We start from the raw sequence: 26,493 nt of genomic DNA, 5'->3' as shown, positions 1-26,493 counted from the left end.
GAGGCGCAAGCGCTGCAAAAGCCTGACTTTGGGCTTGCACTAAATCTCTCCCTACTGCTTGGATTGCTTCCACTAGCAAGGCTTGCTGACCTACTGGCACCCAACTCATTCGCTCTAGCATTGTTTCTACAGAAGAATCTAAGGGCAGGGTTACTAAAATGCCTTTGGTGTAACTGTTACTATTCTCCAGAATACACTGGCACAATAACGGCCCTTTCATAAAGTTAGGTATATCTGGTGGGCTCACTGTGGAGGCCTGACTCATTCACTGTACTACGTAACTGACTTAATATTTTCCAATCAAAGCCTCCCAGGTTCCCTGTCTTTGGTTAGCGGCATTTATCTGATACGTTACAGGGAAAGCTTGTGGGGGGTTGACTTGCTCAGCAATATCAAATATTCCCTGAGCAGCTGCTTCTTGTGCTATTTTTTGCCAATTAATACACGTAGAACGCACCAGTTTGTTTACTGTACTTTTTGTTTGGGTTTTTTTTGGTTTTTTTTTGTTTTTAATTTTGTATTTGACTGCCCACTGCTATTTTCTTCCTCAGCAGCACTTTTGTCACATGTGTCCCCGCCCTCTGGCCCCCCCGAGGCTACTTCGCCGGAGGGGGGGGCGGAGGACACGAAGGGTCTATAGGTGGTACAGTGGCCTCTATAGGTGGTACAGAGAGCACTGTTTGTGATAAAGGGGGTATTGGAATGTAATTTTCACATGGCATAATTTTTCCTGCATTAGGATCTGCGCTTGCAAGTCGGCTTGTTACTGCTGCAGCAAGGCGCTTTTCTGCTTGATATCTTTTTATACAATTAGTTACTTCATGCCATGATTTCATCAATTTTTTTGCTGCCTTATCATCATCTATTACTAAATCCCATAAACAATCCCCATAATTACGCCATTCTTCTACTTCAAACATATGCTCAGGATCTGCAAAATATCCTTTTGCTTTACCTAATACAATTAACCCGGCCAGATCTTTTAAAGGGCCTACTCCCCCGCTTTTCTAAAAAGCATTGTAAAAGTGCTAGCGCTACCTCTTTTTCCATTGTGCACTCGTTAAAGTCCTCTTTGTTGCAGCCTTTTCCCTTGGGTAGCAGCTCACGGATGGCGAACCCCTTCTTTAATTATCCTGGGCTCAAGCACGGATCGGGTACGATGCCAGCATCAGCCGATCTTCTGCTCTCTGGTCGCTGCTACCAGTGCTTCTCCGTCCTCGCTGTCCGGTGAAGAACAAGGTTAGGGGTCCCTGTTCGGGCGCCACTTTGACGAGCGAGGGGAAGCAAGCGGCCGACTCAATATGAGTGATAGAGCAAGCTTAGATTTATTACGGCGCGATTATGTCTTATATAAGTTCCAGTTAATTATGCCTACTAGTCATCTGCTGATTGGCTAAGCTCTAAAGGGTTACATTTTCACACGTCCTCCTACCTGCGGTTTCTGCGGATAGCTAGCTACATATTTTTTTTTTTCCTCTCTTGTCTACGCGAATTCCTCAAAGTTATTTACAACATTAGGCACAAGGTCAGTGTTTTTCTCAGCTTCCTTATCAGCATGCCTCAGCACAGCTGCAAGGCCTGCTTCAGCTAACTTACGCTAACTTTGTTTCACAAAGATCTTTAAGGGAGTCGTGGCCGTGATCACACAGCCATTCTGCAACAAAGCACAACATATTTTTGTGCTTTCTCTATGTGAATTTTTAATCTGTGAGCCTGATGGCATTTATTTCCTCTGCTGCCAAAAAAGAATTTTTATAAAAGAAATACCTGTAACTTTCTTGCAGGATGTGAATTGTTGACTCTAAACAATGTGCTATTTGAAAAACGATGTCCATGCCCCCCAGATTTATGTGTTAGTCTCTGTTTTATTGAAACTTTGCTGGAATAGAAATATTCCACTGTGGTTTTGGGTATCAATTTTCTTAGATTATACCACTGCAGACTACCCAGTTGCTGTTGACCTCTTCATGTTGAGGTGCTGTTGGGGAAGGCATTTTCAACACTGTGCATGCTTGCATACTAGAAACTTTGTTTTTTCCTACAGAGCAATCAAGGCTCTAAAACGTTTTTAATAGAAAAGAACAGCTTTGTTAAAAAAACTTAAATGAAACAATAAAACCAAATGAAAACAAAAAAAGCCACACAGAAAAAAGAATGTAGCCCAGCTGATCATGTGAGCACTTAGACGGTGAAGGATGCAGTGAAATTCCTTATTGGTACTCTTCCTTTATTTAAATTTCTTATTCTGGAGATGGTTTCATGTTAAACATGTTGGTTGTGGTGTTAAGATAGTGTAACCAGCTTAAATTTGCTTACATGATTTTTTGACAAATAGAAGGCTGTATTGATATGGATTGTCTTGCTTATTTACAATTTGTAGGAACAAAACAAGTCTTCAGCGGTCTAGTCTAAGTGTGTATGGAAAACAGTTGTAATTCTGTCTATGTGGAGACTTTTTCTGTCCATTTTGCATTAATCTAATGCTTGAAAAAGCATTGAATAATATATGACTGTTAAAGATATTAAAAAGTAAATCTTTTGGAGTTTGTTTCTTCCTGGAACTGAGCAAAAAGTTAAAAGAGCATTGAATGCTTGGAACTGGTAGATTTTGAAGCTGGTGAAATGTCCATGTAAATGCAACAGTGGCAAATGGCTTGTAAGAATTTCTTATAAGTAATGGGTAACATAACTTCACATTTGGAAAATGAATTCTTTAGAGCTGTATTCAAATTCTGTTGTATAACTGTTTCTGCATTGTCTTTTCTCATATGTTAATTCTTACTGGACTGGCTTTTACTACTTCATACAGGTACTAGGCTGAACAGTTTAAGCACAGCACAATAACATGCCTTCTTCAGATTAAATCAACTGTCTTGAAATAAAAAAAAAGAAATCTGTAATAACACAGGTGGGCTAGACCAAGTTATTATGCTGATCTGTGTGCATATACCTTGCAGTTTGATTTGATAGTTGTTTTCCTAGTTGCTTCTTAATTCTGTATCCTATTTTTTTGTTTCATGAAACAAAACCAAGACTAGTACTTAAGAATTACACTTCCTTTGTAGGCCAACTTTCTGGGGCACCTCCCAAAGAAGTAAAAGTAGTAGCAGAATTCTGAAGAAAGCTTACCTAAAGCAAGGGTGTAGGCATTAAGACGCTGACAGTGTCCTGACCCAGCTAAACTGTTTTGATTTCTGCACCCCTGGCTAGCAAGTTTCCTTACAACCTAGAACTCTCTGCTTACGTGCACGTGCAGTCTTCCATCCAGACAGTTAGTTGCCTTTGGGAAGAGGTTAAGAGGGTGTTTTTTTTTTAAAAAAAAAGGTACTACAGGTTTTAGGCCATCACAGAGTTTGTGATACCCATATCTTTAGATTCTTGTATAGTTTTCTCTTGGAGAAGCATGTATTCACTGCTGACCTCTGACCTTATTGCTGAGAGTAATGAGTACAGATCTGCAGGTTCATGATTTTCTTACCTATCTTGGCTTGCTGTGAAACTAGTCTTACGTCTGAATGAGGCTGTTATTGCTTTATATAGGTAGTTGATTCGTATATCCCCATGAAATTGACAAAGTACTGTTAAATAACATGACTACAGCTAGACTGGTCCAAAGAAGAAGAGTAAATTCTTCCAATAAAGAAGCTAACAGCTTTGGTCTTGTGTACTAAGCTTTATCTCCCACAAAGCACACACAACATCAAATAGGCTCTTGTCTGATGGTAGACACCCATAACATCTTGAACTATGGAGTTATAAATTAATAGCTTTCTTACTGTATGTTCCTTTTTATTTGCAGTTCCTGCCAAGTTTGGAAAACAAGCCAGATGGTGGCATTGCAATCGATGCATACTTCTAAAAAAAAAAAAATCTATTCAAACGTTCTCATGTATCAATTTCTAATTCTAGCAGCATTTGTTAATGAAATTTTGTTTAGTTGTGTAAAATAAGTCTCCCTACATAAATGTGTCTCTTCTGAGGGTAAAGAATTGCTGAATGAATTGGGCATAAACCCAAGGGGAACTAGATAATGCCACCCAGGAATAAAGTCTTGTCTTTAAACACCAAATGCAGTTTGGTCACCATAGTTGGCTGTATATTACATTTTTTAAAAAGTGCCTTAGTTTTAGTGCTACAATGAGAAACCAGGGTTTACATACACTCTGCTAAATCTATCTGTCAAACTGAAAATTCTGCAGCTTTAAAATAATGCTAATTTTTATGGAAGACAAGTTCCTGCTTCCTAAAACATGTCTAATGATCTCATTCATGATGTATGCACAGTTCTCTTAGAAAAATAAGTTAGGGAAAAATACAATTAGGGTTAAATTCAGCTTGGTGTAAATGTAAACCAGCAGAATATGCACTTCATTGCCAAATATGGTGCCTAATTTGTTGCTTCCGAGTGGAAAAAATACAGTATTTTTTTTCTTTAGAATACTTTTGAGTAGGAAGACCATTCCAATTTTTGTCGTTTCTTTTGCACACGCTAGATTTATTACTGAAATATTTTCCTATTAGAACTTCCCTGCCAAATAGGAAACAGAAGATAATCTTCTAATCACTTCATAGCATTTAAATAATATGCCGATTTGTAGAACTTATTACACACATTTTAATACTCCAAAAATATTGGTATAAAGGCCCTTCAAATAAAATAAACTGGGAAAATGCCATTGCTGTGTTTAGGAAAGTACACCAATTACTGTTCAGCTATCTAAAGAAATAATACCAGAGGAACAGGAAATGATGAAAGCAAAGTACTTTTAAAACCTATTTCGCACTGTTAGTTATCATAGTTTAATATTTTAAACAACAAAAAAGTTTGCATCACTTGATGAAGCAAGTATTAGCATGAGTTTGCAGAATTCCATACAGTATCTGCTAAATAAATAAATTTGGCAGCTTAGTAACTGTCCTATGATTGCAGCATCCATGGTTTGAATTCAAGCAGTGACTTACTCTGCAAAGAGTCTGTAAATCAGAATAGCATGCTCCTAGGTTGTGGACAGTACCCGACCCCAGTGAGTTCGAGGAAAATACTTCTAGTGCATGGCCCCTGTGTAGAACAGCCCAAATCAAACGATTGTCTCCTTTGAATTCCTTTTGAGGGGCTGGAAGCCCAGCAGGGACTGCTGGTTGGAGAGGTTGCTGGCCGACTTTGGGATTAGGAGTATCACCTGCTGATTGGTCTGGCGCCATTCGTTGTATAATCTACAGTGATACCTAAACGATACCTGGGGAAAGAAGAGAGATGCACTGTGTTTAGACTCACTCCAAGAATCAACTGGGGTTTGGGGGAAAGGGCATTCAAGTGGAACAAAAAAGCTGATGAGCAGCCTAATTGGGCAAGATAAAAATGAGCAAAAAGTGGTATGCAAAGTTGAGACCTACCATGTAGATGGCTTGTTCCCCAAGCTGCCACAGTAGAGAAGAAAAGCTGCCTGTGCCCTACTTTCTGCTATTGCCTACCTCTCATTCCCTTTTGTATAACATGAAAAATCTGACATTGTGCCTCTGTCTTTCCCAAGAGCTTGAAGTATTGCTAGCCACCTAAAATGAGAATGAGTTTGGAGTACTGCTGTGCTGCAGCCTGTTAAACTGACACATTAGGTAACTGGCTGAGTAGTGAAGTTTTACAGGTAGCTAAACTGCGTGCAAACGCTGAAAGGGTTGTATGTTCTACCATGTAATGCCTTATTGTTAAATGCATCAAAATCAAGATCGCAAAGATGCAACAAGGTGAGTGTGAGCCATCTGCCAAAGTGTGTACCTCAGTTTAGATTGTCTTTGAATTTTTTTATTGTTACCAGCTAACCAATTTCAACCTTAATGCAGTTCTGCTAACCGTGGAAGAGAAATTACTGACTGCTATGTGTGTGTGAGATAGTTTGGCCCTGTATTTATTTTAAATAGCTTACTGCTTATTTTAGTGACTGCCAAGTGTAGTGAGAGTTATGTCTCTGTAAGATGATATGCTTGTGTACGTTTTTTCTTTGATTTGGGTTGCTTTTTTGCAAGTGCAGTATCTATCTTTCTAACTAACTCTGAAAGAATTTGGGCTAGACTGTGTTTTAAACCAGCAGTTATGTTATACTGGAAATTATAGGGCCAAATCCTTTTGTACCCCAACATGCTACTTGATCTTACAGGAGTTAAGATTACCCATGTGCAAGAGAAAGTAGAGTGTGGCCCTGAATTCTTAGTTTAGATAGCGATCTCTGTTTTGTGTCTGAAGCTTTCTTCTTGGGAATAACAGGATTTGTGTGTGTGTGTATCAGTTACAGTGATTAAATGCAGAGAAAAAGCAACAGCATTTTATGGAGAACTTGGCTGTTTTAGAGGAAGGGATAAGATAGCTTCATGGATGCTAAGAAGAGCATCTCTCCTGTTCTGTGATCACTAGGATAATTGTGGTGTGCAAATAATCTATATACCAACTTTTTCATCCAGAGAAAATAAGCTGATTTATTAGAAGTAAAATTCAATTATAATTTTCTTTATTGTCCCAGGACCTAAAGGAGCATTATATCACTTGTTATGTGTAACTTACCCCACAGCACTCAATATATTCCCTGCACAGCCATAGCTAAGCAAGGAGTACAGGATTCTCCCATTTTCAAAAACGAAAGGGCAGGTGCTGCTGAAGCACTTGATGGAGTTAGTACTTCTGCGTGTGAGACTGCTCCTCCCTGCTTTGGAAGTAGGAGCCTCCCACAAGGCAAATACAGGCTGGGGCTTTCCTGCATGACTGATGGGTCTCAGCCTGCTCATTAGACAGAGGGCATGTCTTCCACATGTAGGGTACTCAGCGCCACTGGTAAAGCGGTTGCTTTAAACCTCTACCTTGACTTTGCCTATCTGCCCTCTGAGGAAGCATGTGAAAAGTTCCTCAAGCCTGTGGAATTTATCTGCAGATACACCGGAACATCTTCAAAACTCTTCCATCCGGTGCTAATGCTGTGAGGGCAATGTGGGCACCTTCTGTACTGTGAAGAAAGACTGAGACTCTCCCCCACCATGTCCCTCTGCTCTGCCCACTGAATTAAATCCAACTACTTAGCCAAACTATTCTTTCCAACTTCCAACCATTTTGGTGCTTCTGAATCATGTACATTAGGTAAACTGGGCAGCATTTGAGTTTCTAAGACAGTCATACACAAAAGAAATTGAACAACCTTTGCTTGAACACCTGACAGACATGTCTACACATGGTATTGCAGGAAATACAAGTGCCACCTCACTGCTGGAGCAAGCAGCCACCCTGTCAAAGGGGAGTGCTGCTGCTTCGTGGAAAATGCAAGCAGAAACAACAAAAAGAGAAACTGCAGAAGGCTGAGGCAAAACTCTGAGCTTTCCCTGATGCTCTGTGCTGCTAAAATTAGCCTGCAGTCCTTTATGGATGGGACAGGGTTTCACTGTTACAAATGACAGAAATGAGATGTTACTTTTCATAGTTTTCTTGGAGCTAGGCTTACTCTAGGGTGAGCATGGGTGTTTCTTGCTGTGGGCTAGCTCTACTAATGCAGTTTTGAAGTGCCATCTCAACAGCTTACATTGACCAAAAATTGCTGAGGAGGGGTCAGCCATACAGTGTGTGGCCATACCCACTGAGGGGGAGAGCTGAGTGCTGGTCCTGTGTGATTAGTGGCCATGCCAGCACCACAGGTAGGGTGGTTTTGCCCCCACTCAGGGCAGCACACCCTCAGATGAGCTTTTCCCCTCACAGCAGCACAGCCTTGCACCACCACACAAGCATTACCCTGTCAGTGTGAATGCTCCGTGTCTGCATCTGCTCTTCTGTTCTCCTCTGGCCACCACAGTGAGAGATGTGAAATGTCAAACTCAACAGTAACCTGGGGTTTTCAGTGAACTCCTAGACCATAACTTGATAAACACTTGTTTTCACAGTGATCCTCTGCGTTCCCTTCATTTCTGCTGAGCCAAATGTTGGTGTGTTGGGGCCAGGAACTGATCTCAGTTTAACAACTTGGCACAAAACAAGTGGCTTTTAGGATGGATTGGCACACGAGTGACAGCACACACGGATGCAGGACAGGAATAAGGCAGCGATAACCTGCACTGTAAAGGCAGCTTCACTTCCACAGAACTGGGTGTAAGGGGTGTTCTGCTGTGAACTTCTCACAGCACCATGAGCACGAGGAATGGGGAAAGCATGAGATAAACCCACATCCAAGGCTTTTGAATTGTAAAATTGGCTAGATGTTGCATTAGAGTAAAACCTGAATCCTCTGTGGCAGCCAGGTTGTTCACCTAAAGCTTTTTTGTGCACTGTGCCTTCACCTTTCATGCATCATCTTTGATGAAATGCCTTCCTGTAGCACCTGCCTTGAACTCCTCCTTGTTACATCCTTGTCTCTGTCTTGCTATACCCTCTGGTGTCTGGGATTTGGGAATCACTGATCCCAAAGGCAAACTGTCTTTCTCATTTTCCAGAGAACCTGAATGGTGTGGAACCAAGAGGTTTCTTGCAGATGTAACCTGAATTTATCAGTACAGAAGGTAAATATAAGCAATGCTTTCATACAATGGTCCACCTGCTCTACAGCACCCTGTGTTAATTAATACACCGATTTGTTTTTTCCCTTATTCCCATGAGCTGAACAGAAAACCAGTACTTACTAGGGTCCAAAAGAGGTAAATAGTGAAGAGTGCGACAGTGAGGGCAATGAGGCCAACAGCTTCTAGCCTACTACTAAAGTGCAGATGGTCCACTGCTCCTCGTAGACACAACCAGCCAGAGATGGTTGCCAGTGGAGTGATAAACAAGAAGCACACCATGTCTCCAAACAGCGTACGTTTCTCATGTTGGGGGCCTGGGTTCCTCAGCCACTGCAGGCAAAATGCAGACAAAGTCAGTGTCAGCACAGGGAGGACTTTGTACCCAAAATGAGCTGCTCACCTGCAAAACATGGACCTGCTGCTTTGAGGAGGGAACATGGACCTCACACAGGACATGACTTCAGCTGTTCCTAGAGGCCTCCCAGTGCAACTTCTCCCCCTCCGTGCCTGCTGATGTGCACCTCTAGTCACGTGTAAGTTTATTCAGCTGCAGAAAAAGCTGCCTTTGAGAAGCGGAAGAGTTTTGCATCGCGTAGCCCCTGGCATTTGGCCACTGAACTGTTTGAGAAACTCTTCTTAATGTGGAAAGAATCATGCTCTCTCCTGGCAACTCAAGAATGCAGAAAATGTTTGTTAATATTTCATATGTTATTTTAAGATTTTTTTTTAACATTCTGCTTGTAATATTGGCAAAGCCATTTTCAACTTGCTTACAGGTATTCACATGCAGATAGAGTTGAATGCACAGAAGGTTACTTTTACTAAAAGGGTAGTAATCTTGCAGAACAGAGTGCTTGAAAGTCATCTGCTAAAGTGAAGGTTGATTGAACAGCTATCAAGCCCACATGCGCACATTTCTATAAACAGGATTTTAGACAGCAGAGATGAAAGAATTTCAGCCTACAACAGTACACTGAGACCTTTTAATAAAAAAATCTCCTCACTCAAGTTGATATTTGAACAGGAAGACTACCAAGATGTGCAATTTTTGCCAATGTAAGCTGTAGGATTTGGTCAAAACCATTCTGCAACATCTTTTTGGTTTTGGTGGTTTGTTTGGTTTTTTTTGTTGTTGTTGTTGTTGGTTGGTTGGTTGGTTGGTTGGTTGGTTAGTTGGTTGGTTGGTTGGTTGGTTGGGGGTTTTGGGGGGTGTTACTCTTTGAGCATATAACCATATGCATGGTACTACCAAGAATAGCAAACATTTCTTACTGTGGCACCTGGGAACCCCAGCCAGGCTGGCAGCTGTACATGCTACCCTAGCCACGGAGGGCAAACACACCACACAGAGAACAGGACTGTGCCTGCCCCAGGCAGTCCACAATCTAAGCAGAGGAGTCAAAGCTGGGAACAGGCAATAGAGGTGGAGTGAGCTGTCATAACCCCAGCTGCCTGCATGGGCAGAGCTGGGCGTAGGGTAGGCTATCAATTCCCAGTCAGCACATCCCTCCCAGGCCCCCAGCTCTGAGTGTGGAACCGTGTTGAAGGCAAGGAAAGTCATACTCCTCTAGAGAGCTATTGCATTATCTATTATCAGCGTAACAAGAAGCTAAAGCCACTGCAGCTCTTTGCCAACGGACAGGGATAAGGCTCATGCGTCCTTAAACTTTTTGGCCTCTTGCTCCTCCCAGCATATTACACATGGCAGTAGAAGTCTTGTCTCTTTAGCTCCAGAAACTAAAGCTGGGGAGGCAACTTCACCCCTTAACCAGTTAATACCCTTTATCCCCAGCCACCTCTGTTTTTTTTCTTCTTCCCTATTACAGTGCTACAGCCGTAACCAAGAAGAACAGCAGGACTCAAGAGTTTTGACAAAAGAAGGTAAGACTGAAAGTGTTGTGCAATCTAATGAATATTTCTCATCTAGGTGTCCTACCCCTCTGTTATTTTCAGACCCTGCTTCATCTTTTCCTGCTTTGGCCATACCATGAAAACAAATACAGCATTTCTCTCTCCATCTTTATATGGGGTAAAACAACAGTCAAGAAATTGAGTGCATCCAGGAACTGATCTGTCACTAGAAAGACACAAACCAGTAGACAAGTTTGCCTTAGCCTCACCACATCTCAGATGGAAATAATTAACTACTTCACAGGACTTTTGTGAGATTTAATTGCAAACCAGTAACTCAGCAGCCTAAGATCCATTTTCATGTACAACTCAGGAATTAGGAAAACAGAAAAATATGTTCATAAACATTATTTGCAGGATGTAGGCTATTAAAGAAGGAGACATACATTTACATTTGAACAGGTTTTTCTTTTATTGTGTCTTTATAGACAACACTATAGAGTTGTGTGAAAGACTCAAACTGTTTTCGTTGGAGCTTTCATTCCACTTACTTAAGAGCACCACCAAGGGTGTGTGCATAACAGTTCCAGGTTATATTTGGTTGCTTCTAGACATGACTGGTTGCAACCTTCGCCTTGTTCAATTTCCACAAATCCCTGTAATGTGAAATTGCCAAGAAAATTAGATGAACTGAAAGCACCTGGTCACGCAGATTCTGCTTTTAAAGATGACTGTGAAAAGTTTTTGTGAAAATTATTTGTTTAAAAAGTGACCTGCAAGAGAACTGCTGAGCACCTGCACTTCTCCTTGATCTCAATGGGAATTGCAGCATGTTCACCACTTTACCAGGGCAGACCTTAAATGCCAGTATCTCCTCATCTCAGTGCTATGTGGTGACCATCCCCCCTGTAACTGGGTAGTGAAGAATGCACTGTAACATTTCAGAGTTCAAATAGTGAAGGCTGCATCCTGAAATTGCAGTCTGTTGTGATCCTTTTGGCACCCATGCAGCTCCGCTAGTGCAAGAAGTACTGTTTAGTGATCTGAATGAGAAGGAAGAACAGCAAGAACATGTGAGGAAGCACACACTTAAGGCATGTGTTGTCTCTGCCCTACGACTTTCATGACACCCAGTACAAAGCACTTGAATTGAGACAGCACTTTATGGTGTGCCACTTAACACAACAGCAGACAACAATGGTGTGAGACAACTTCACAGACTGATGGTTCCTTGCACTCCTTGTGTCATCTGACCCATTTGAATAAAGAATCAAACCCAAGCAATTCAAATAGTAGATGAGGCTAAGACAGACAAGAGTAGTATTAAATAATAAATTAAACCCCCACCATTCTACAGTCTAACCTTAAAAGGTAAAGAAATTTCATTAGCTAGTTCTGAAGTAGAAGTCAAAAGCAACAAATAAGTAATTTCAATGGCTGTACGGATGTTAGCCACAGCCCATATCTTCCTCCTGAAGTAGTGCACATGTGTTTCTAAATCTACTTCTGTTTAGATTCTAGGTTTCTGTCTTTTGTTTTGGAAATGTGCACTGTCAAGTTACTCTATAGCTAAAATGCCAAGTCAGAAAATCCCTTTGTGAAACTGAAACCCACACAATGATCCCAACAAAGAGCTGAGCTGATTAATTAGCATAGCATGGCAGTACAGTAGGGACCGGGAAAGAATGAGATGTCAGGCCAGATGCAACTATCAGATCTGCACTACAATACACTGAAATTTGTCTCATTAAAATATGTCAATGTGCTCAATTATTTCTGCAATAAATTGAGACTGTCAGTGTAATAATTTCCATTTCTGGGGGAGGGGAGGAAAGAAGAGGTCATAAAAATGGTCATAGGGTCGTTTGAAGCAAAACGTTGGCCTGCCTGGTAAAGCACCATTTTATCAAGTGAACAGTGATTCATGTTCCTGATACACAGGTGGGGAGCCACAGTAATAAGACATGAACTGACTTTAGCAATGAGAGCAAGCATGAATTCAAGAACAGGTAAGCACAGTGCCTGATGCACAGCCCAATAGTAGCTTATGACTGACACAAAGACACTGTGCCTGGAGACTAATACACACCTGATAAGAACAGTCCCTCAAAGAGGCATGGGATCCCACCTCATCCCTCACAGTGACACATAGCAAATGGGTTCTGCTCAGAAGCAAAACACACCCCAGACCCTGAGCTCATGGCTGTGCCTGCAGGACACCTCTCTGCTCCCTCATGCCATCCCTTCAGCGGTGGCTGCTGCTGCTGCTGCTGCGTTTGTGTGGACCACACACTGTCCCACCACAGGTGCTCTCCACTCAGCCAAGCTCAGCTAGGAGCCAGTGTTGCTGAAATGACCCAGACCATCCATCCACCAAGGAATGGGCACTCTCGAAAGGGCAGATGCAGCAATTGGTCTGCAATCTTCAGCCCCACAGCTGAAGATCCAAGAAACATCTGCCTAAGTCTGCAGGCAGTGGCAAAGCTCTGCTGAGACACGAAGGTGAGCTCCAGTGCTCAGAAAGATTGCTTTAACTGGAAAACAGAAAGGGCATCAAGAAAACAGAAAGCCCACACCACATGATGGGACTTTAAAAGTTTGACTTATTTATCCCAGAAAAGTCATGCTCCAAATGCATCCTGGGGATGGCCACAAGAAGGGAGAGCTGAAAGGGGACATCAGTGAAGTGCTACTTAAGCTAATGGACAATGTTGACGTAAGAACAAACAAGTAATAGCTGGCCATAAATAAATTTAGGTAAGAACCAGAAAAAAAATCCCAGCCTGCAGAGGATCCAGCTCTGAAACAGCTTCCCAGGGTGTGGTGTAGGCTAAAACTCCCAAAGCTGAAACAGTTTTATGAAGGAACTTACTTATGTTTTGAAAGGGATTTTTGATGTACTGCATTTGATGTGAGAAAACACTGGCAACGTACCTGATGTTCCTTCACCTCATACACTGACATGTGTAATGCGCATATAAGGATTTGTTGCAGTTCACAAAGCAGAGTTGAATTGTATTATCTGAAATTATAAGAAAAATTAGAGCTCTTGACCTTCACCAGAGGGCCTCTACTCCTCTTTCAGCTGAATGCAAATTCTAGTGCTCAGCAACGTAATGTGGATTTGCAACAGTCCCTGGGAGGTTTGTGGTCTATGAGCCCACTACTGGCTTCCAAAAATTTATCTGATATTTAAAATTGCATGTGAAACCACATCTATGAAACTGTCCCAAATATGTTTTCAGTGTGGAGGTACAGAGGTGTTTATTTCACATCCACAAATAATCTGAAACCTCAGACTCCTGAGATGAGCGAATGGGCTCAGCTTCCTTCTAACCAGTTTACTTCTTCCTGCCTAAGCAAATGTAACTGGAGAACTGCTCGTCTGAAGGGGGACACAACTGAGGCATTCGCGCAATGTGACAGCAAAGTGAAGCCTCACATTTGGAGAAGGACATCATCAGAACAAGCAGAAACTGAGGACCAGAACACCTTGGAGAGGCTCACTCTGGGAATTTATCTAACCTAACCAAAATGAGCTGCCAGTAGAAAGCTGCTGTAAAACGCCTCCACAAGTTTGAGCTGCTTCAGTGTTGCCAAAGGCCAAACCCTGAAATCGTTCACCTCTGTAAGTCTAACTTCAATTAGATGACTCACAAATGCTAAGTAAAGTATGTGCATAGTGTTTTCCACATCAGATCCTAAGGCTACAGCCTGTTTCTACTGGGAAGACAATTCTAGTTCACTACATTTTCCTTTGAAAATTGATTTTACGTAAATGTTGCTGGAATTATACCAGCAGCAAAGAAGATTCCACAGAGTATGAAGAAAATCCTTCACACTGCTTTTTAGTTAAAAGTATTGAAATAGTTACCACATATGAAGCTGGGGGGGAGAAGACAGGAAGGATTTGTCTTCCCCAAATGTGTTTCCCTTTGAACTAAAAATAGCTTATTATACATCAAACATATCAGTTAATTCTTTTCATGCTGATAGCTCTACAGTGAATCTTGATGAAAGCACTCTGTACCCAAGCGGAACTGCCCGCAATTGTTGTTGTTTCTGGTTTCATGCCAGCAGTGACCAACAGGAGCATTTTGCCTTGGGCTTTAAGCAAAGAAAGAGTGATATTGCGTGGGTTTTTAGGGTGTTTCTCTTGAATGAAGAACATTTTTAAAGACCAGGAGCACCATTTAAAAAATGCAATGACACCCTCAAAAAATTACATCTGAACAGCTTTGTTCAAATCCTTTTTTACTTGAAAAAAAGTTTTAACCTTTGTCAGTGAAACGTTTCAGAACTAAGACAAACTACATGTAACTCAAAATAAAGTCGCCCAGACCAGAATTATACGTATTTTTTTTTCAGTGCAATGAAACATTTGGAGTGATAAACTTTTCTACGTTAATGTTTTTTAATGAAAACAAACATTTGACAGTTACTTTTCAGTTGAAAAAATATTTCAGGGTTTGGGTTTCCTGCTTAGATCAAAAATTTAGTTACTGGCACAGTGTTACTGTCTTCAGTAAGTGATTTTAGAAAGGCCATGGTGACAGCTCACAGACATGCTCCTTTGGTCCTAGAGGCAGAGGCCTGTGTGACTGTCAGCTAGGAGCTGAAAGACCTGACCTCTGTAACATTATTATGCTAATGTTATGTCCTCTTTGTAACTGAGTCTGCTCTTATTTAAGTTTAACCCTTATTTTAACTCCAGTTTCAGGGAATATTTTAATTGTGCATGTCTGAATGAGACAAAGCTACTTTTTGAAATAGCAAATTAATTTCATTTGCATGGTTTTGTAAGTGGGAAGAATACATTATCCATTCTCAGGGTGGTGTATGATACACCTTTGAATGTTGTCTGGTTTTTTTTTTTCTAAAAAGATTGAACCACAGTGCAGATAGGAACCAACCCTAGGTGGTAGCTAAGTGTAGGGAGAGTACTGCAGGCTGTTGCTGTCACACCATAACTGAATTTGCAATCTGGACCTTGTGTAGTTTGCCAACTGAAAACCAGGACTCTGATATAGAATGTTCCACCACATAGCAATTATACAGTGGCTGGTAGATGTGGTGTTTAGTTTCTGGATTACACAATCTCAGTGTCTAAAAACAGGATCAGTAATTCTCCGATACTGAAAACAGACAACAGAACGTGCTAAATTGTGCTGAAAAATCTGTGAAATTTCTTGCAGATCCAATTATACAATATTATGTTCTTTAATATCAGTCTGGCTTACTGCTATTTTTTCCAACTATCCGCTTTTAGTTTGTATTTCAGGTGATGTTTCTAACAGGTAAAAGATTTCCAGATGTCTCAAGAAAATAGGTTTTGTGGAACTCTAGAAGAAGCAGTATTTCCTTTTATCTGTATGTTTTTCAAAGCTCCCATTCTATTTTAGATTAATATATTCCCAATTAGGCAGACAAATGTATGCATTCAAGAAAATCAATCAACAAAAATCACATTTTGCATTTTAAATCAAAAGCAACACAGATTTGCTATTGGCAACACATATTTCCACATCTTGCAGATATCTGATCTACAGGCTCAAATATATGGAAACTAAAGACATGATAGATAATAAATGCTTGGTAGTTCTCCAAAAAGACAGATACAATAAAATTTTTCATCTTAGCACTGTTTTTTTCTCCAGAAAAAGCAAACTCTGACTGGCTTCTATTGGTGGCAGGAAATGTTACCAGGACAGACATGATAACCAGGCAGTGCAAAACTGCATTACAGAATCATGATGTCTAAACAAAAGTCACCAAAACCATTATGTAAAACAAAAATAGCTGTACTTTTGAAAACTCACAGCATCTTCCCTCATCTTAAACAACAGCAATTGGCCTTTTCCAAAGCTCCTGTTTCCTCTCTGTTCGGCTACTTTCTCCTGAGAACTTTCCTCACCATTTTTTGCCCTTGATTGCTAGTCCTTTAAATTCAGGAAAGAGCAGTTACAGATGTGATGGTTTGAAGTCACAGTCTGGTAATTGACAAGTAATTTTTTCTTTTCTTCTTTTTTTTTGGGGGGGGGTGGGGGGGGTGGTTTGCTTGTTTTTGCAGGGGGTGGGTTGCTCTTGATTGCATTCTTGCTGTCAGTACTATAAGATTTGTGCTTGGGAAAAGTCAAGCACTGTAACAAGACTTCTCTGCAAAGAACATAAAACAACTATTTCATTTCTCTTTAAAGGAGAGGTAACAGCTTGTTGTGTTCTCTGGATTTTTCCCCATTAAGAATGAATAGAGTACAGTATACTAGGTGTAAAAAGTGCTCCTTGAAGGGGTTATGTTTTTCAAACTGTATGTGTTGGGGAGTTCATTATTTATTTTTGTAATACTTTCTGTAATTCAGACATACTTGTACTGGAAATCTAGGTGACTGCTTCAAATTCTCCCTGTGTGACTTGGGTCTCGGGGACATTTTTGCAGCTGAAGACAGCTAGGTACAAAAGCATCTCCATCACCTTGCCCTTCTTATTTTGCCCTTTTGGGTCAAGAGGGGAGGAATGATGTACATACTTAAGTTATCTGCTCCCACTCTTAATGTGCTCTATTGACAGCTGCAGTCCTTCCAAACTTGCATTCATGAAGGTTTTCCTTGCTGGTGACTATGCTGAGTCACTGTTTTCCTTCTGGCTTTAAGAATGAGACTTCCACAAATCATGTGCAGCAAATCTGGTATCTCTTCGTTAGACTAATATAATGCTAATGACTTGCTTCACTGAGCAGGGAGAGGAAAAATAAGTAAAAAGATTCCCAACAGATAAAATCAATGTGACTCAAAAGCCTTGCACAAAAAATAAATTCATATTTCAGTGTAAGGCTTCTGGAAGTTTTAAATTATAATGTAAGCTCATTTTAACTACTTCCTGCATAGATGTAAGTGTAAGGCTTTTTCTAAATTTATTTTAATTTTTTTCTTTTCTAGAATGAGCTGTACAGCCAGCAATAGGCTCGGAAAAACTGAAGTTAATTTCTGCCCATTATTGTGATTATTATCCTGACTATTTTTTTTTTCAAGTCATGCTCTTTAGCTTATGAGTTTTATATTGTTAATCAAGTGCTTTCTGTTTGTTTGCTAGAAATGAACCAATAGATACCAAATCCTGGTTGGTTTAAAACACGTAGATAACTTACAGGCAATACAAGCCTGACTTATATGGTTGCATAATGTTCTTATTTAATATTTATGTTGTGGCTGGTTGTTGTCTAACAAATTTCGTTGCACATAAATATGTTGTATTCCCATGTTTTGTGTCTGTTTCTGTACTAAACCAAGTGGAAGTAACATAGATGCAATATGGAAATTTAAATGAAGATGATATTAAATACTTATATAAAGCTTGCCTAGTCTTTATGCTGAAACATAGCAAAAGCTTCTACTTGAATAATGTCACCCATTTCTAGAGTGTGCTTCTTTCTGTGGATTGGCTGCATTAAAAAAGCAGGCAACTCCCCTTTTAGATATAAGCAGAAGGTCTACAAAAGCCACAAACTGAAACTACCGCAGTTTGATTTCACTGTGTTTGTTTTGAGATCCTTCCAGATTTGCAACAAGGAACATCAGGTCTATGCATACAACCACCGTATTGCAGGTTTTCTTTCCTCTAGTGTCTAGAGTTTCTGCTGCTTCAGTCTGGGTCCTCTGCATCAAATACAGCCAGGCTCTCACGGGAAGTGGAGTGACCAAGACATGGGACAGAGAAGCAGGGCTACTCAGCAGTAGCTGCTTTTCTCATTGAGAAGCGTCATTCCTAGGCACATTCATAATGAGACATCTATGTGCCCAAGCACACGTCCCACACACCTCTAGTTTCCACCAGACTGTACAGGGGTGCTGTGAGTCTAGCACACAGTAGAAGAGGTTGATTCAGACCTTGCCTGCAGTTCCTGAATTGATTTTTGCAGTAATATGAGCTCAGGGACTGACTGGATATGCATGTACTGGTAATGTGTAAATGGACGTCTTTAAGGTTACTGGCAAATAGCTCCTTTTAACTGACTGTAGGGCTGTGGATATCTCAAACAATCCCCTTATCTGAAAGAGGAGTTCTGAAATCAAGCGGCATGGCTAGACTTGCTCTGCTGATGCCTGCCAAGTGCCTAAATAGCAACATATTGCCTAGCAAAAATGTGACTCCAAATGACAGTTCTGAAAATGCTACAGAAAGGTTATCCTCCAATAGATTATGTCTGATTGATGTCAGTGATTTCAGATTTTAACTTTGAATTTGAATAAATTCAAAGCCAGAGCTTGCCGGGTGCCTTGCAGAAGGGAGATGAACAGAAGGACTCAGTGATCTTCAGCATGAAAAAAACTGGTTTTGATCATAATCAGTCTCTTGCTCCTCTGCAACAATGTATCATGATCTCTCCAGTGCAGCTGGAGAGACAAGTTCGTGAGTGGCTAAGAAATAAAGAAGTTCCAGATCCCAGTGGAGGGCTGAGGAACATCAACCCAGCCTCTTAGCAGAAGTCCTACCAGAAGCAGGGTCATCTGGAGGCAGTGACAGTTCCCACTTAGCTCATTCCATAAGCAAAGCAGTGTAAGTGTAACAAAATCTGTTAAATGGGTGACTAATGAGGGCTCAACAAAAAGGAATTCTTACCAAAAACTGTAAAATCACACAGCAGGGCACATTTGATACATGCAGGCCAAAAGTATGGAGACAAGGAACTGCAAAGGAGACCACTCCTTTTGGCTGACCAACCTCTGACCAAAAATTGTGGAGGAGGTGAAATGTGAGCATTTTCTGGTGTGTGCTTCTTTGACTTGATGCAGAGCAAGTCGCAGAGCTCTGATGGTGGATGGCAATAAACAAATCACTTTAATGATGAAGGAGGTATTAGTAACCACCATAGTGTCTGATTCATGGTTCAGAAACACAATACTTCTGCAGAAAATAATCTGAGTTAAAAAAATAAATTGGCCAAGAATATCTGAAGCTTCTACATTTTTGTACCCTATGTGTGATGGAGGCAGGAGGCAGGATATAGCTGTAGGTATGTCCCTTGTATCTGAGCTAAAGATCTCCTGTTTGAGTGCATGGGCCCACACACTTAGTGTGAACATGAGCAACTGCTTAAAAGAAGGCAAAAAGCCATCTTGCAACAAATTTTTATGGAGCACTGGCTTTCATTTCATAATGAACTAATGGCAAACTAGCAACATGGTGAGGGTGAGGGGATGGGGAAGAAGTGCTATGGGTTCACTGGCCCGTTCTGATCAATCATGAAGCCCAGCAAGAAATCCTCTGCTGCTTCCATAATAATGCACACAAGGGAGGCAGGAATATGGCTGACCAGTCAGCCAACACTTACTGCTCACTTCATTTCAAGCCTACCACTGTTACAGCCTCTCCTGGGAGCCAACAGCAGGAATGAAGTCAGATAAAGCAAATCTCTAGATAAAGCAAATGAAGTATCTCAATTTGTTTCCATTGAGATTTCCTTCACGCCCACAGCTAAGCCACTAAGAAGCAGTGATCAATCCAATGAAGGGATAAGGAGAAAATATAATACCATGTTCTCTCTTTTTCTTTTTCTTTTTTTTTTTGGCCCCTTTAAGAAAGTGAATAGTACATTTTTCAATAGTCAGAAATGCTTTTTTTTTTTTTTTCTTCCCGATAGAAAATCTTCAGGAGAAAATATGAATATGATGATTGTTTCAAGCATTTTTATATTACCTGTCACTGACCAATGGATGGGATATATTCTCTGCACGAGATAGGGCCTGCTGAGGAGTTACTGGATAAACTTCTATAGGCTATGCTCTACAAATTACTTTAAGAGTACAATAGTCCCTCTTGACCTTCTAAAATGCATTGGTAAACACATCATTCACCTCCACTGAAAGGCCATTTACCATTTCCATTATCTAGTTCAGATGAATCTTTGGAGACCTAATTATCCTACTAAAATCCCCACCCGAAACACACATGCATGCACACACACATACATAATGGAGTTAAAAGGAGGTGGCCACTCTGCCTTGTCGCTCATTGAAACACTGCAGCAGGTTTTTGTGAAAGATGATCCTGCTATACCTGATACACCTCCCTCCATCCCCTTATACTCTAGGTAATGCAGGGAAGCAGATAGGACAGTGCTTTTAGGACACAGAAATTGGGAGAATCTGGCAACTTGCATCTGCTTTAGTCATGTTTTGTGAACGTTCAGATTTGCTGCAATTATTTGCGTGAGGAGGTCTTTGGATTTCAAAGCAATAAGTATTAAATAAATACGAACTTTAAGGACAAACTTAAATTATACTAACAGAAACCAAGAAGTTTGGCTAATATCTTTCTGCTTAATTTATCCCCTTGCATACAGCTCATCTTAGCTACTCTGTCTCTGCTGCTGTCAACTTCAAAATTACACCTTCAATTCCCTCCTAAACTGAAAACGTTCTCCTCATATAAGATCACAAAAGACTTCAAAAAAGTCAGTTGCTTTTTTTATGACTTCTCTGCAACTGCATGTAATTATTGATTACTGCACTAAAATACTGTGGGTATAGTAGCCGAGAAGCAAGAAAAGATTAGGTAGTAAAGAGAAAAACATCAATTAACAGTGTGAACTATGTTTTAGAAATGTTCTTGTACCTGATTCTCATTTGTCCTCAGCTGAAAAAGAAAATACAGCTTTATCATTATTATTGTTATTATTATTGTTGCTATTATTTATTACTGCTTTTGCCAAAGAGAAGCCTCAGTTCATCCTGGAATGATGAAGCAACCAGACTGCTCCAGCCTGGGCAGGGTTAGCTTTGCTTTCAACTTCTTCAAGCATCATTAGCTCTGAACAATGTCATGTGTGATTTGTGCAAAACAAGCCTCAACAACAGCTGTTGCAAGGGAACATCTTGAAGAAGCTGGACTCTCAAATGAAACTGTTTACGTTGCACTGCCTCAGTATCACTTATCTTTCTTTTCAGAAGGCAAATTCAGAGTAGCATTGTCCTTGTGCCAAAACCACAACCAAAAACTGCTTGGCACAGGCTCAGAGCAGCTGACTGAAAGAATACGTTATAATCTTCATTGGAGAATGCTCAGTCATAAAGATTTTGCTGCTCACTCACTGGCAGCCTGAGAATGCTCAACAGCAGCATTTCTCAAACCAGGATCAGCTTCTTGGGAGAGGCTGAAGTCCTGCTAGAAGCACCAAACAGCAAGCTAGAGGCAACTGAACAGAGCTGGCCTAGGCTTGCTCTGGTTAAGGCTTGACAAGACTACAGGTCTTGTGCTAAATACCATGTCACATCTCTTTTTTGTGGATCTTAAGGAAAAATGAAGATATCCTTAGGTTTAGATATAAAATGCACATATCTAACTTAATCCAAGATAAAGCAGTTTTGATAGTCTTCAGTGAGCTCCCTCCCTCACTGCACAGGTCCCTGACCAACCTCCCAGCAGTCAGTTTTATCCTGTATCCTCTCAAATGTGAACACGAGGAAAACAAAATCTGCCTCCCTCAACCCCCACCTTATTTTTAATACCATATCTCTATCAACCAGTTCCACTACAGTTTACAGGAACGATGAAGATTCACAGGAAAGGCATGCTGTCCTGGACACATGCTTGGCATTAAAATGCCTGTATCACCAACCGGTACAATAAGATGCTTCTTATTTTATAAAATGCCATTATTTGTAATTCACCTTTAATTCCAACACAAACCATAACTTTTACTCCCCCTGTCCCCATTAAAATAGGGGAGGAGAAAGAACATTAACAGCTTAAAGATAGTGATCTTGGCTTCTTTCTTCTTTTCTTTCTTCTCCTGAGGACAAAAAACCCCAAACCTGGCAAACTTCAAGAAGCCACTAAAGCATCTCTAGTTGGCAAAATTTAATTCTAATAGGTAAGGGAGAAACAATTGTCCAATTCACTGCTGAATTTGGTACACAGACAAGAAGAGGCCAAAAGGTCACTTACAAAGAGCTAAGCATGCCATACACTGAGCAAGAAAAACTTCTCCTTGTGGGCTTTACATGGAAACTAGATTTATAAGGGTCCTCAGTTTGTTACGACTCTCAGAAGCAAGGGAGAAAAAAAGTAATTCCTGACCTATATTTAATATGCTGAATACTGGTGGTTGTCTTGCATTCCACAGAAACTGTTACTTCCATCCTCTGCCAAGCTGGCTGGTACCCTGTTCCCCAAACCTTCACTCACATTTACAGTCAAGCAAACTCATGGAACCCATTCTTCTTGTTTTGATTTAGTTCAAAATAAGGGTTTTGTTATTCCTGCCCTTTCCCTGAGCTTCTGTGCTTATCTTGCAGAGCCCAAAGCTCATAGCTTGCTTTGGCTTTGGTGGAGCTGCAAAGGCTCTGTGATACCTACATAAAAACAAACATGATTTACTCATTAAAGCTAAGCTTTCAGGGATGTGCTCCATGTACTGACCTCCACCAGTGGCCTGGGCTTGTGCTCCACTGCAAACCTGAAGTGGCAGAGTTCACAGTAGCTGGTGTTTGAAGATGACAGCCAGTGCTCCAGGCAGCTGCGGTGAATAGTCCCCAGGGTCCCTGTACATTCACAGGGGGAAAGCAGGTCCTCCTGACTGCTGCCCTCGTGGCAGATCCTGCACATTGGCTGGTCGTTGAAGGGGCTACTGGAGAAGGAGAGAAAATTACTGGTCAGTATACAGGGCTGTGTTGCAGCCTCTACCTCTTTCTCTCTGTATGTCATGAATTAACTATGTGGGAAACATACAGCTTGTGTACTTTGCTCTGCAGTTAGTACACCAAGCTGCTGGGCTAATGGTCACAGGCATTTTGGTACTGTTTAAAATACCTCTTCTGTGGGGGGAAAAATGTTAAGAGTGAAAAACATCGAGTGGCAGATGAAAGACAGACAACCAAGTGCTTCTGTACCTTTCTATTTCCCACCTCTTCACAGTGCAGCAGTGCAGCCACTTCAAGAAATCCCTAAATGCATCAGGGAAGTTTTACACCTGCCTCAGCTGGGCACCTCTTATGCTAGTGGTGATCCATGCCCTCATTCCTGACCTACAGGGTAGCATCTCTTGTGCTAGTGATGATCCCCTGACCTATAGGGTAAGCTGTTTTCAGTGATCAACAGCAAAAGACTGCTGGACCTGAAACAACAGCACCTTGCCCTGTAGCACTGTGAAGGCAGGGTCATGTCAGGCAGGTGTGTGCAGGCAGGAAGCTCCTGTCCCTGGGGAAGGTTTCCCTCTCTTTGGGGTAACAGCCCATGAGCAGCTCAAGGAGTGACATCAACAGCACTGAAAAGGACTGTGCCAAACACATCCCTAGCACACCGCTGCCCATGGGTATTTCTCCTGCATTGCCTCCGTCTTTCTGCTGGTGGGGTACTGATGTGCAAAGGGGCACGGGCAGTCCTCCTGCCAATGAAAATCTAGAGACTCTGGTTTTAATGATTGAGTTTATTTATTTTACAGAGTATTCTTTCAGGAAAGAGGAAGGCAGTCATGTGGCTGCCTGGGGTGCTCAGACTTCGCACAGTGGAAGGAAAGCTGTAGGCTGCAAGCACCAGTGCTGCTGAACCATGGATACACTTCACTGCAGCTTCAACTCAGCCCCTGCACCTGTCAAGGCTGAGAAGGTCAATCTTTTGGCTGAGGTCTGGGAAATGAAAGCTCTCCCTACTGTGGGAGAGGAGGATAGAGAATGTCTGAAGACAGATATGTGAGAGGACGATGGAGAATGTCTGATCTGGCACATGAGAGAACAGCTGGGTATTATGAAGGAAAGCAAGAAAGATAAATATGGTTATCTAGTAGCAAAAAGGTGTCTGCATGCTTGTAGTGGTACATAGCTATGTAACTTCATGAACGGGTTTCTGCCCTGAGCCTGGTGGTACATACAGCTGCGGTTTGTGTCCGGGCTCGGAGATATAAATATGAGTTTCTCTGTACAATAACGTGTCTCTGGTTACACCACAAACAGAGTCCGTGCCTTCATATGCCATACCCTACCACATAGCCACTCAGGTGATATCCTCAGAAAAGCAGGTTTTGTCACTGTTGCTGTCATTGGCAGATAGCATGTGGTGGCACACAGCTATTCCCTTTGTCCCCCTGCTGGCTCTTTGCAGGCTGCCACAGGTAGACTCACTCAAGTGTAACCTCAGAAAAGTGTAAACAAGCCAACTTGCTTTTTTCAGCCTGCCTGGTAGAAGGGTATGAAGTTATGCTCAATGCTCTGCACACACATCTGAGCTGTGCAGAATGCACAGGGTTTAAAAAAGTTGCTACAAGTAAAGGGGAAAAAGCCCTTTCAAACTGTCACATCACATATGCAGCAGCAGTTAATAATTTCACTTTTCACATGAGTGCAGGGTCTTGGATTATGTTCGCTGTTTTGTGAAAATCCAGGGCAACTTCAAGACCTATGCACTCTTTCCAGCTTCACACCAGTGAAGCGAAACTTGATGTTGACCCAATTATCAGGTCTGGATACGGAAAAGCATCCTTTTACTTCTTCTTGCTTCTAATGAAAGCAAAGTAAACCTGAAGCAGGCTAACGTTTTGTAAGGTATAGTTTAAAGGCATGTTTCATCAACTAATCTGCCATTCTAAACCAACAGAAGAAAAAGCTGCTCTCAGTCACTTGGGTGATGGCTGAAGCAGCAACACTTGTGTGTGCCTCTCTGCCAGAAATAGCTTTGTCTGGCTGCTCAGCATGCTGGCTTAGGAAGTGTGAAGGAAACGTGGCACAGAAGTGCTGGTGGCAGCGTGCAGGCTAAACACTGCATCCCATGCCAGCTGGTGCCCACAGAAGCCTCCCACTACGTATCAGGCAAATTATTGTAGCTGGTGCACTTGAGCAGCAGCAGCGCTAGACAGCTTGCTTCCCCCTTCTTCGCTGAGTATAGTGGTGAGGGCTTAATTACATGTGCAGCTTAACTATTATAAAGATAGGATGAGGGTTTAATTACAAGTGCACCCTGTAAGGCCCTCATGAAGCATGTCACTGCATCTTCCCTTCAAGCACCCGTGGGATTTGTAGGTGGGTGACAGCTGGGGAGCCCATGCAGGGAGAAGGGCCCTGGCCCATCCTGCCACTCCCTACGTACCTCTGCGTGTTGAGCGTCCGCATGACGGAGGAGAGCAGCTGCCCATCTTTGGCTGACACCTGCATGACATACTGCAGGCAGCTGCTGGCTGGGCCACCACGGCTGCCACCCGCTGAGCAGGGTCTTGCCGCTGGGTGCTGGCGGGTGTGGGCTCTCCGGCAGGACTCCTGGCAGGTGGCTGCAGTAGCTCATCCTCATGGTGGTGGGCAGCGGGTCCCCATCTAGGGAGGAGGGAGGACAGGGTGGTGTGGCAGCAGAAAGGGGCATGTCCCTCCTTGTTTGCAATTCTGCCCCACTGATTGATACCAGGCATGAGAAAAAACATCCCTCCGCCCTGCCCCAGCCCTCTGAAATGCGCTCAGCAGGGAAAGGAAGCTTACAACGTTATGTGTCATGGAAAAACAGTCTGTACATCTCGGAAACAGCAGGCTGGGGCTCTGTGCTGCTTTTTTTCTCTGCAGACTCCTGAAGTCATGAGTGATAAATGTAAAAACTGCACCTTTTTGTCTTTTCCCCCCAGCAAATGCTGCGAAGGAATATACAATCTTCACCTTGTGTGTTTGTAAATTTAAAGGCTGCCCCTGTCCACCAAAGGGGAAAGTTATGTCTTGGAGGAGGAAGTGGCGGGTCAGCACCAAATCTCCTATGAAAACACTCCACTGCTGCTAAGTGCCTTCCATCACTAACCCATGGCAGACCACAGACCTGGCAAATAATCCTGTACAGGGCTTTTGTCACACAGACCTGCTTGATAACAGCCATCGTGCAGTGATATTGTGCCACAAGGTGAGGTAGAAATGGCAGCCTGCCTCTGTCTTTCTTCTCTGCTTTGCTCTTTCTCCCATCACTTAAAGTGTATTTTGTATGATGCTTGAAATGGTGATAATTGGAAAGCAAGGGTTATGCTGGTAACAAAGAGCCTGGGAGTGTAGATTCCTGATACCTTTTGTATGACGGTCCTTGCTGGGTGTGCTTGTCAGTGAGAGGAGGCTGTGACAGCAGGCAGAACAGCAGGCCACATGCCTGCCGGCTTGCCCACCCAAC

The 26,493-nt window shown here is 42.0% G+C and overlaps 1 protein-coding gene across 1 annotated transcript; it reads right to left on the bottom strand.

The window, feature by feature from the left end:
- Nucleotides 1-33: 33 nt before the first annotated feature.
- MARCHF3 (membrane associated ring-CH-type finger 3) lies at nucleotides 34-25,716 on the bottom strand. The gene is given in 5 exon segments (XM_005437062.3): nucleotides 34-5,237; nucleotides 8,644-8,853; nucleotides 22,792-22,999; nucleotides 25,450-25,559; nucleotides 25,561-25,716. Coding segments are annotated over 5 exon segments (843 nt in total). The 3' UTR covers nucleotides 34-5,078.
- Nucleotides 25,717-26,493: the final 777 nt, after the last annotated feature.

This window comes from Falco cherrug, chromosome Z (genome assembly GCF_023634085.1).
Source record: "Falco cherrug isolate bFalChe1 chromosome Z, bFalChe1.pri, whole genome shotgun sequence".
Taxonomy (NCBI): Eukaryota; Metazoa; Chordata; class Aves; order Falconiformes; family Falconidae; genus Falco; species Falco cherrug.
Note: the sequence above shows the minus strand (reverse complement) of the source record. Positions and strands in the feature narration are given on the sequence as shown.